At 37.6% G+C, this 12,389-nt stretch overlaps 1 protein-coding gene across 9 annotated transcripts in view; it reads right to left on the minus strand.

Moving 5' to 3' along the window:
• Positions 1–12,389, minus strand: part of si:ch73-103b11.2 (sporulation-specific protein 15) — a 68,162-nt gene that overhangs the window by 18,459 nt on the left and 37,314 nt on the right. For 5 of the 9 annotated variants that reach the window (XR_005282133.1, XM_038301071.1, XM_038301069.1 and 2 more), the window contains exons 6-12: positions 7,173–7,467; positions 4,886–5,417; positions 3,814–3,955; positions 3,626–3,742; positions 765–821; positions 600–668; positions 421–510 (exon numbers count right to left, since the gene is read on the minus strand). Coding sequence is in view for 8 of the 9 variants with exons in the window: in XM_038301071.1 (XP_038156999.1) it covers positions 421–510; positions 600–668; positions 765–821; positions 3,626–3,742; positions 3,814–3,955; positions 4,886–5,417; positions 7,173–7,467 (1,302 nt within the window). In the remaining variant the exon portion in view is untranslated. Of the gene's footprint in view, positions 1–420; positions 511–599; positions 669–764; positions 822–3,625; positions 3,743–3,813; positions 3,956–4,885; positions 5,418–7,172; positions 7,468–8,030; positions 8,085–12,389 lie in introns of all 9 variants that reach the window. The other 4 variants (XM_038301073.1, XM_038301070.1, XM_038301072.1 and 1 more) reach the window with 4 other exon arrangements.

Raw genomic sequence — 12,389 nt, forward strand, 5'->3', positions numbered from 1 at the left:
AGATTGAAACACTGAAGTAGCAGGAACAGAATGCTTCTTTTTTTTTGTCAATAAATATATAACAGACTGGTTTCATATGAGCAGGAATGTAAACAAAGAGAGGGTCAGGTAAACCCACTGTGCAGGATGGGGGTAAATGGATCTAGAGAGAGACAAAGAGCTGGAGACAGCAGCATCAAATTTAGACCACACTGATGTCAGCCTCTTACAAAGACAAATCAAGTGACATCCCTAGTGCCAAACAATAAACTGTTTGACAGGGAGGAATGAGGAAGCCTGATACCTAAAGTTGCACCACATGGACTCCAGGGTTGTTTATAGCCTGGCGGGAGATGGCAGCGCTAAATGCCTCACATACTGCATAATAGATGATGAGGGGGAAGAAAACAACAACAAAAAAATAAAAACATCAACACTCACCAGAATCTGGAAACCATAATTCCTCTGGACAGGGAACTCTTTGACATCGTAACACGTAGAAAGGTCAATCTCACCATCTAGTTCAGAGGCCTTAAAGAAAAAAAAACATACAAATGCAAAACAAAAATGAACATTTTCAAGATTTCAATCTGTTTCTAAAAGCAACAGCTAAGCCTTACCTCCTCAGCTATCGAGTCTTTGTAGTACCTCAGATTCTGGTCTGTCAGCACAAACCAGTGCTTCTTCCACTGAGGAGAAAACCAGAAGCCCATCACTTAAATATTCATTAACCCATTCTGCACACATAAACACATAAAAAGTGCTATTAAAAAAAAACAGATTACCACTCCATCTTCATAAAGCTTCGTCATCCATCCTTTCTTAAAGTTCAGCAAATCCGGCTGCAGCAAAAATAAAAGATAATATATATGTCATGTATTCACATTTAACTGAATCTCTAAGGTCTTATTTACAAGTAGCAACAAAAAGAGGAACATAAATAGGAAGATTTTTTTAAGTGAGAGATCAACTTGTTAGCAGTTTCTCCCAATGGATAATAAGTGGAATCAGAGGAAATTCTGCTTCTTGACTTGGTCTATTAAATTATTTTAAACATGCAAAAGTGTTAAATGATATTTATTCTATGTGGCTTCAGCTCCAGAGACAGTCTGGCGGGACCTAGAGCTTCCCAGTGAAACACAAACTGCTGCACATCATCCAGTCCGTTTATAGACTAAAGTTAAAACTTCATCTAAAATCTTCCTCCTGATCGCTCAACAATACCTTGTTTTTGTTGAGCTTGATCCGGTGGGGTGTCACTGCCTGGCACAGAGTCATTCTGATGCCCGAATGCCTTTAATTCATATGTTGACAATCTGTTTCTTTCTGCCACACAACTCTGCTGGCTTCTCAGCTGGTTATTTATAATCAGGAGCAGTGGTGTGTGTGTTTGACTTGGAGTTCGGGGGGGTGGCAGCTGCAGCTTGGACAGAGAAACCGACTGGATTACCTCTGCAGCGCTCCCTAAACAGACCTCAGACTAGTAGGAGTCAGTTCTCAAACAGAGACCAATGCAGCTCTATACAGCTTGATGGCTGAGGAAATGCTATTTCTGACTTTCTCTGCTAATATATCCCAACAGCTGTCAATATTTCTTATGACAGTTAAGCTGGTGAAGTAAATTATGTCAACCAGTCAGTGGGACACCTTAAAACAAATATACAGTATTTACACTTAAAGGTATAGTGGAGGATGTTCTTTTTCCGGGTGGATCATCCATCTAAATGAGTGGTCCTCCTAATTGTCAATCATTCCGGTGATATGTTTTCATAAAGTCTGACATCATGGAAGTTTTCCCAAATCTTTTGGAAAGTAAGCTTGAATGAGCGGTGCAAACAGTAACTTTTCAACAGAGCGAGAGGGAAGGCATATATGAAGAGGGAAAGCCCATTTCTCTTTGTGCACGCTCTCAAACACATTTAATAGGCGTTCCCTATTGGAAGCCGTTACACTGTTGTGCATGTGCATTTTTTTTTTAAAGTGAAGAGGGCGGGTCTTTTCGACCACTATACCTTTTAATGAAAGAGCTGGGCATTAAAGCAGGGTTTATACAGGAAGGAGGAACTCTAATTTAATGCTTTTTATTGCTCTTAGAAACTATTTTAATGCCATCATATATATATATATATATATATATATATATATATATATATATATATATATATATATATATATATATATATATATATATATATATATATATATATAAATTTTTTATTTTATTTTAATGAAAACAAGGCCAAATCCTTCATAATCTTTACCATCAACAGGCTGCAGCCACATCCCGAATTTCTTGTTTTCCAGCCACTTATGTTAAAATTTGCATTTTCCCATTCTCTATCTTTTTCTGTGCCTTGAGCTTCTGTTCCCAACATTTGGCTTTAGGATCAATCATTAGCGGTTCCATGCAAACACGTGGAACCAGTTAAATCTGATATATTTGACAATTATTTTTTTTTCTGTTTTTAATAAAGCATTTTAAATGCTATGATAATCACATTTAATGATTTTTTATGCAAATTAAGGCCTTAATTTAAAAAATAATAATTTAATGACTTTTAATGATTTTTTAATGACCCGCAGAAACCCTGTAAAGCACATTTTAAATAGTTGCAGATTACCATTAATGCTTAAACAGAAAATAAGAGACAGCAGTCGATAAAAAGGTGGCCCAAAAGTGCAGATGCTCCATGTGGAGCTTCAGTCGCTCTAAAATTCAAGACTAATTAATAAATGAAGGATTTTTATATATTTATAATTGATCAGGGTATTACTTTGTAAGGATTAAACTGAGTTATAAGCAAGAACTGGACATAAGGATTTAAACACTTCAGTGAAAGATTTTAGTCAATCATATTCTCAGCTTAGTGGCAAAAGTGGTTTTATACTCATGTAAAATGGTTGGAGATAATAAAAAGCATAAACACTAAAAACTAACATTCTTTATAAAAATAAATAAATAAATAAACCTCTTTATCAGAGAGGCATAGAAATACTTAAAAAATAAGGAGTTTGAAATGGAGATAAAAATAATAATTCTAACTGATGAGATATACTTAATTTGTAGGTTAAAAATATTCAGCAGTGCAAACACTTTGTATTTTGGGAAGTTTTCGCGGTTTTTCATGCAGCAAGTAGGACAATTTATACATTAACCTTTATGATTGTAGTCCAGATTGTGGATTTTGAATAAAATGAATCTACAAAATTACAGTCAGGATTCAATAGGGGTAAAAAAAAAAAAAAAAAAAAAAAAACTGGTTTAAAATTAAAGGTTTTTCTCATCACTTGTTTCCATAAAGAAACAGAAGACAATTACATCTGAGCATTTATTTATGTTTGAAAGCCACATTAACTATATAACTTAGTCTGACTCTTGAGATAAATATTAACTATTAAAAACTCTAATCCATCAATATATCAGCAATAGATTAATAACTGCAGCTGCTTCTTTGCTCGCTTTTCAGCATCTGCAAGATGTAAAAGATGGCTAATCCAAGCTGCAGCTCAGGAAGAGATAAATAACTCAGATAAAATCTTTGTTGTGTATCTAAGTGTAAATGACTACGCTTCTCAGCGTATAACGGATATGTTCATTTGATTTCACAGGCAAAAGTAAATTAGTATACGACTTTGCCAAACTCACAGTCATTGAAGACTCTGTAGCTCTGCGGTCTAAAGACTTTGCTCTTCTCAAATTCAGGAAATTGGAGCTGGACACATCTGGGGCCAAGCAGTCCTTTCCTGTGTCCAGTGACATCTCCTATAATCATAAAACAATAGAAATGAAAACACTATTTAACTTCTATTTGCTTAAAAAGGAGAACATCATACATGTTTGCCATCCAGATAGCGTCTCTCGCTTCGGCCTTGTCTGTGATTGGCTGTTGTGTTGACCGAGGAGTCATGGCTACTACATGTATCCATACGCTCCACATGTTGGTTATCCTCAAAGCGGCCAATGATTTGAGATCTCCTACGAAACAAAAATTGTACAAACTCCTAAATTTGCTGTCTTACTTTTCACAAACACGTGCAAATATAGTTTTACGAAAACAGAGAATGCAAAAAATATAAAATTCAGGGAAAACAATAAATATGACTACAGGCTGTAAGTACTTTACAAAGCGTATAAAGTGCAATGAAGTAGTAACTCTAAAAGGATGCATCTGTAACTAAATGAATAAGTGATGCTAAATGATGAGGAAAAAAATAATGACAATTTCGAGAATGGCTACTTATACATATCGAAGAGGCAGCAGCAATGGAAACATTCAACATTACCTGAAGGCACTGCACTTTAAAAGTATACATCTGTGAAATGGGTAATCGAATCTGGAGAGATTAAAGTAAAATTACAGGCAACTATTTGTGTGTTTCATTTATTGTCATGTACAAAGGAAATGAGGTGAAACGGTGCATGTGTGTGCTCCCAGGGGCTGCAGAGATGAAATGAGAGAAAGCAGGGATCAGCGGTGACCAGCAGGGAACAGCTTTGGTAACAGGGGTGGAGGGGTTGGTTGGGCATTAGCTCTGAGAAGCTCTGATCAGAAGCCCCTGGAAAAGATTGAAACAACAGAAACTAGCAAGAGAGCAAAAGCAAAAAGGTAGAAAGCACCAGAAAATGAAGTAACCAAAGAATTTATCTCCCACAGAATTATCAAAGTTAAACCACTGGTAAGCTACGATAGGAAGCTGCAGCAAAAAGCGGTAAGAGAAGCCACAGGGTGGTGCTAAATAACTAAAATGCTGAATGTTTTAAGGGTGGCATAAACAAAACATACTTTCCTATTATAACAAATGAACATCTTACCAATATTCCAGTGTCTGATTAATAACCTGTCTTTAAGAAATTAATCTTCCTGTTTCTGCAGCTAAGTGAAACAACTTAGACTTTTTATCTCACCTGCGCTCCTCCCCAAACAGTCGCACCACCTCCTCCCTCCCGGGACTCCGAGTCCGTGCCCTCAGCTCCTGGCGCTGTTTCTCCGAGCGGAAAGCTTCTTTGTAGCTCAGTATACGAGCCCGAGGAACATCAGACAGCGCTGTGTACTCTTTGCCCGACCGGCCAACTCTGCTTCCAACAGTGCTGATGCTACGAGTGCTCCCTCCACCTCCACTACTACTACGCCCCTCCCAGGTGGGTGAAGTCACGCTGCTGGGTTCAGAGTCCAGCGAGCTCTGGGAGGGGCTGATGGTGGAGGAGCTCGGGGAAATAAGGGCTTTTGGAGAGGGGAGATGAGGGGAAATTTGGGATTCAGATTCAGAGTTGTACCTGGAAGCGGGAGCTCCTAAAGAGGATGATGATGCTGAGGAGGACAGGGGCAGATGCTGGGGGGGCTGTGCAGACTGAGGAGAAGGTTCTGACTTGGTCTTCTCCAGTGAGAAGTAGCCACTCTCCACGCGGACTTTCCGGTCTGTGCTGACGGTGCCGCCATCTGAAATACAATCATGGCCTCATTGAGTCAAACAACATGTCTGCTTAGCTCAATAAATATATTTCAATGTTTATTTGAATTTATTTGGTTATATTTTATATAAAAAAAATGTAATGTTAGAACAGTAAATATAAAGTCATATGTTTATATTACTGTTTTTATGTTTTTTTAAATGTTTTCTAGGCTGCACTTGAAAAAAAATTAAATTGTCTAGAGAGCTGTTCTTAAAGAAATTTATTTTTGTTTATTCTTGTGTATACAAAATGACAAAATAAATCTGTCCAAGTCTAGTCTAAGTTATTTATATTCCTTCATTTCACAACCAATGACCATTTTATTCCTATTGGGATTTCATGTTACAGATTAACACACTGCAATGAACAATTAAAGGGAAAGTTTTAATTCAGGGTTTATACAGGAATGAATAACTCAAATTTAATGCTTTTTAATGCTCTTAGAAATAATTTTAATGCCACCAACAGGTACCTGTCAACAGGCTGTAGCCATGTCCCGGATTGCTCGTTTTCCAGACACTTTTGTTGAAATGTGCTCCCCCCCTCATTCTCTAGTTTTTTCTCCGACTCAACCTTCTTTTCTGAACATACAGCTTTCCGATAAACCGGAAGCAGTTTGTGATATAATATGTCTGACGAAATTGTTTTTAATAAACATTTTTTTAATAAAGCATTTTAAATGTCACAATAAACACATTTAATGAATTTTAATGCCAATTAAGGCCTTAATTTAAAAAAAATAACAATTTACGGTAATAACTTTTAATGACCCGCGGAGACCCTGTAATTTAAAAATAAATATAATTTTTTAGCTTTGTTTCTCTTGAAAATCTGAGAGGCTTCAATAATATTAAGTAAACTAATATGCAAACATTTGATGAAAAAGTAGTCTAATTCTCAGAGTAGATGTAAAGTAGATTATTAATTGAAGCAGCATCCTGCCAGTTTTGACCCAAATATCGTTTTAGTTTGATATATTTGATTACTTTTCAAGTCAATATGAAGCACTGGATGCTTCATCTCCAAACGTTGCCTATTTAACTTGAAGGGTTGGTCACTGAATGAGTCATGTGACCAAAGTTCCCCTTAAAAGGTGTTGTTGACAGTTACCTTAGACATATTCTGGGTTCTACGATGAAGGATTTAATTTGGAGAGGTCAATGTATCCTTTAACATGGCAAGCCGGATTGATTATGTTTAGCACTCTAGTTTAATTCTACACATTATTAAAGAAGGACTCCTCCACTCAAATCTGTGGCGTCAAGTTTCAGTTTCTGTCAAGGCTTTGCTGTCCATCTTTGATAGATGAAGTTATAATAAAGACCAGGCCAACAGAGGGGAACTGAGGGCAATTAAGAGGTTGCGGCGTTTCGAATTTGACCAATGGGACTAACAGGAGCGTCTACGGCTACTCCAATGCAGCGGTGCAGATAAATAGATGAATAAAAATAAAATTGAGAAAAAAAAACAAAACACAAAGATCAGCGTATGCGAGCATTTTAAAAGATTCTGCAACGTCAGGCGTATGCTGGTTAAATAGTCAAGGTGTGACAGGGGCTTCAGGCAAATGGCCTGGTACCTGGTAGAGCTCTTCAGAGTCTCCTGACTTATAAAGGCGGTATATACTGTAAACCCAGACCATTTATTCTATTTTGTCTACCAGTCAGTCAAAGTAATAATGACAGTTCATGACATAAAAATGCTCAGAAGTAAATAAGATTTCCTCAGCCATCTTCCTTACCATCCCGGGTGGTGACGCTGGAGTCTGTCTGGCTTTGGTTCAGCTGACTGAGACAGGAAGCACTACGGCTGCAGGGGATGGCAGCCCTGCTCCAGCGGCTTTGCTCCTGCCACAAGGTGGCGCGGCTCATTGGGATCTGCTCGGCGTCTGCAATGCTGCTGGGAAGGCATGGTATACTGCCTCCACTGCTGGTCACGGTTACCTTGGCAGGCCCTGGCTCCTGGGTGACGGGGCAAGTCGGGGGGGAGGGACGGTGGCAGAAAAGGAGAGAGTGGGAGGTAAGGTCACAGATAGACTACAAAAGGAGAGTAAAAAAAATAAAAACAGAAAAAGAAGGAATTTTTTGTTACTGATCTACATTCCTTGCAGAGTTTTGCCAATAGTTTCACTGATTTTCAGATTTTTGTTTTTCCAAGTGTACTGAATTAAAATAGTGACAAAGCAAAAAGAAAGCAGCTGTGGGAGGACAAAGTGATGAAAAGAGAAAAACGATCAACACCTGACAAACAACAAAGACTTTATTCATGGCCAATGCACCTGAGAAATACAAGAGACATGTTGCAGGGATATTATACAAAAACAGCATTTTCAATCTTCCCGCTAGTGATCAACATAATTATTGTTATAAGAAAAAGCTTAATTTTTAAAGCAAAGCAAATTCAAATACCAATTTTCTTAATCAGTCAATCAAATCACCATAAATAAATAATTTTGTACTAAACATTCCTGAGCCGGTATCAGAAGCAAAGACGATCAAACTCCCTCCTCACCTGGATGGAATTCTATTCATTATGATTTACAGGAAGCTTTGATTCGAAGCAGCTGATTTTAAAGTATTTTGGCCAAAACTCAACTCACTGAGTGTCCATTCATGTCTTCAGGGGAAAAACACTGGCTCTGAGTTACTCCATCCTGCCAATCAAAGAATCCTTTGATGTTAGCACTGATGCTTATAGCCAAAAAATAAAATAAAAATCCTCTTACTTATTTGATTCATTCATGAAACCTGCAGAGAAACTTTGACGAGGGGCAAAAGGTTTAAACCTCTCGCTGAAAACGAAATGGATCAATTTCAATCAAAGTAGACAACCAAATTATTTCCAACAGCTTTGCAGCACATGTCGCTGCTGATGTATGTAAACATGGGAGGAGGGTGCTGAAGTGGGATAGTGGTGTTGACACTTAAAGGTGTGGAAAATACAAAGATAAATATCCATCAGCGACAATCTGTCAAGCTGTTATCACATGGGTCGACATGACGATGATAGAAACTGACCTCAGACAAGCAGTGAAACCCTGATCATACTTACACATTGTTAACCCTAATTATAGAGCTTGGCCTCGGCCAATGGAAAGCCTGTTTAGCAGAGCTTATTATACGTCCAAAAACAATCAATGTTTCAACGTCAGTCAAGTTCATATTAGGGCTGGAACGTTTAATCGTTTCTTAAAATAATTGTCAACTAATTCTGTGATCAATGAATCAGTAAATGGAGTACAGAGGCTCTAAAACATGTTTTTGGCTGACAGAACAACCCACCTTGAGCAACAATTATACTAAAAAGTATGTCAACATTTTGCATCCAAGATAAAATCTTTTATTTCTGTCAATATGTTCTATCCAGAACTCCTCAAATAGAAAAGTTTTGGTTCCACCTGGTTTAATTCTGCATAAAGTCTTCTTTGTAAAACCTTTTGCTACTCGATTATCAACCGATTAATTGAAAAGAAAATTCACAGATTAATCGATTTGTAAAATAATCGTTAGTTGCAGCCCTCGTTCATGTAAAGATTTGAAGTTCAAATATTGAATCATTTCAACAGCAGAAACATCTTAGCTTTGCTAACACTAAGAAAATGTGTCTTGTTATAATGTTGCAAAGTGACACATTGTATTAAATCTTTTCTAAGAGGAAAAAATACAGCTAATGAAAAGCTGGACTTTAACAGAACATCAGTCATTTCTCACTAACATTTATCCAGGACCGTGCTTTGGGGATTCTGTCTGGTTTGCATGACAGTGAAGCAAATATGAGATTTTATGAGCTAAATGAAGACAGTTTCAGCACATTTATTTTGATTACCAGAAGGGGGCAGGAGAGGAACAACAAAAGGGAGAATTTCAAAGCAAAAAAAACAAGAGTAAAGTCTCTGTTAACTAATATGCAATGTTCAGAGGAGAGGGTACAGGGTTCATCTAAAGCTCCTTTCGTGCCGCCTGTACATGCATGCCCTCCCCAACAACACCTAAATTAAACTGATGGTTTGCTACCAGGTGTCTGCAGATCTGAATGATTCAGGTATTAAAAATCAGGTAGTGAAAGCAAAAAAAATACCAGTAGACAAAGCAATTATGAATAATAATCTGATCCATATACAGAAGTAAAACAAACATTAAATCAGATCATATTTTTTTTGAATAGCTGATCTTAAAAACTCTGCCCTATTTTTCTACTTATCATTAAGCTATATCTGAAACCGTAAGGGAGTTAACAGATTTATTTTCACTGAAACAAATGTCCAAAAAAAATGGGTAAAGGTTTTCTAACAATAGGTAGATGCAAAATGATGTGTGGATGCAGAAGGCAGAGCTTTGATTTTCTGCACAGGAAGGAATTGTGTTGAATGATGGAGGTCAGATAGGACCGAGTCAGCGCCGTCACCCCCGTTTCCCCAAAATTGACCTTTTTGTGTAGACAAAACAAGGTCACAGACTCATTCAAGGCGCCGTCATTAGAGCAACCAGACAACGAACTTTAGACAACTCTCTCTGCCCTAACCGCACTTTTGGCCTTGCTTCAAAAAAGGAGAAAAAGAAGGGTGGCGAGACCGGTGGACTTTCTCTCCAAGTGGGTGGTCTGAATTATATCCCTGTATCATATGCTTATATTTAACATGGAAAACATTTTATGTAATGGAATCTTATGAAGTGCTGTGTGCTTCTTACAAGGGGAAAATCCAGCTGCAGCACATGTGAGCCTTCACCAAAATTAGGATCAGATTTAATTCCTTATGCCTGAATAAAAAAAACAACCATCAGACCAGAAGATGATGCATGCCAAGGTTTTATACAGTTGGCTCCTTCAGGGCAAGAGGCCAACATCAGGACTTACAGATCCCTTTTGGCCAGACAGAGCTAAGTTTAGCACAGCTCATTGGAACGCCTCAGGTGGATTTTACCTGTGACTTCAGACGGATCAGGTGCTGAAGAACATTCAGTAGTTAAACACCTCATCCCGTTTCTTCAGTCTTTAAAGCATCTAAGTGCATCAAATTCTTTAAATTGTCAGTTTTTTTAATTCTGTCTGATGTAAATTGTTTACATTTTTAAATAGTCTTTATGGATGCTATTCATGCAGCTTTAGTGTTAAGGCTGGACGGCCTCCTTTTAATCTTTAAATCTTCAATAGTTTCTCTCAGTTTCCGGTCTAGATCCAGTCAGGATTTCTCAAAAATATAAAGATTACATCCAATTAGAAAAAATAATCTTTGTAAAATAAAGACATTACTGTAAAGCTGGATTTGTGAATAATTCTTGGGCTTGACTGCATCCTGTATGAAATAGTTTCACTGAGATTTACCTTTCAATGCAGCAACATGTACATCCATTGTGTAGATGTTTTTATTCTGCTGTGATCTCTAAGCTTACAGCACTAGCTTCGACCAGGCTAATGGTGTAACAGCTGCTTTATGACATTTTATCCAAGCCTTTAACGACCCACTCAACTGTCAGCAACCTGACTTTGCAGATATTATTAATAGATGCACACTCCTCATATTGCTTTATCTTTCTTAATTCCTCAACACTGTTTGGCAGAAATCTGAACATCAACTTTGCTGGATCTTCTCAGCAGCATTGTTGAGCTTAACTGACCAAACAGCAAAGTTTGCCGTCTATTGGTTACAAACATGTAGCATTTAGCCATCAAGGGCAAAATGGGAAGACCTCTGTTCATTTGAGGCTGTGGTAAAAGCATCCAAATTTACCGATTTGCAATCATTTGTTGGACACTCCTGAGAGCTGTTAAAGAGCAAAAAGTTATTTATGTTCAAAGACCAAAGTGGTGAGAATGGTCTTCAATAGAACTTGGTTCACATTAAAAATAAAAACCATCCATAAATGTATTTCCTGGATATTCAAAATTCAAAACATTTCAATACCTCTAAATGTAGCATGTCCAATTTGCTTTAAATCCTGTTTTATAAAGACAAGGAACCCAAATTAAGTGTATAATGTTAACACGGTTGTCCAGGAAAAATTAAAGAATGTCTTTATTTTGGATGAAAATAGGTGGTTTGGGATAAAAGGAAAACCACAGTGCTAAAGATAATACAACAATAAACAGAGAAAAAATTCTAAACTGGTTAAGGGAGAGGAGTCAAAGTCCTCAGACATAGGCTACGTTCACACTGCAGGCTTTGATTCTCACATCCTATTCTTTTGTGAAATCCAATTTTTTTGCGTTGCCGTTCACAATTTCAAAGAAATTTGACGTGTATATGATCTCCTGTGTGAACTGCAGTCATACAACGCAGGTGTCCCATGTTTACGTCCGTGCACTGTGTTTACGGACGTAAACATGGATGGTAGTGCCTGAGCGCATCTAGCGACCTTTCCCAACGATAAATAAATACTAACTAAATATAAATATTGTTCTCCGCATCATCGTCTGCCATGGTTGTCGATTTTCTTGCCGCTTCTTCATAGCAAGACCCAGAATAGTGACCTATGTCAGGTGTTAATGGTGTTCAGGTCAGATGAAAGTGACCAGGCCATTCAGAAACAGGTCGCATACGAAAGATCAGATCGTATTGGATTCAGGACCACATAGCCAAGTGGCCTGGGTCTTATTGAGAAAAAATCGGATCTGTGTTGTTCAGATAGCCATGAAAAGATCAGATACAGGTCGCATATGAGCCAAAAAAAAAATCGGTTTTGGGTCACTTCAGGCTGCAGTGAGAATGTAGCCATAGAGACTAGCTTAACGGAGAAGAATCTCAGATTTTTCTAAAGGAACTAATGATAAGAACTTTCAAGAATTGTTGTTTGAATTAACATCTTATATTAAAAAATCACTGACACCACTTAAAAATACTCTACAACATAATTTACTAAACTTCTAAAACATTGAAGTGTAGTGATATTCCCGACAGCCCAGGAGGTTTAGGTAACACAGAACAAAAGGGGTTAAAATAAAAAGACCTTTATCTGAATTC

The sequence above is a fragment of the Cyprinodon tularosa genome, unplaced genomic scaffold (assembly GCF_016077235.1).
Source record: "Cyprinodon tularosa strain WSP-4 unplaced genomic scaffold, ASM1607723v1 ctg46, whole genome shotgun sequence".
NCBI lineage: Eukaryota > Metazoa > Chordata > Actinopteri > Cyprinodontiformes > Cyprinodontidae > Cyprinodon > Cyprinodon tularosa.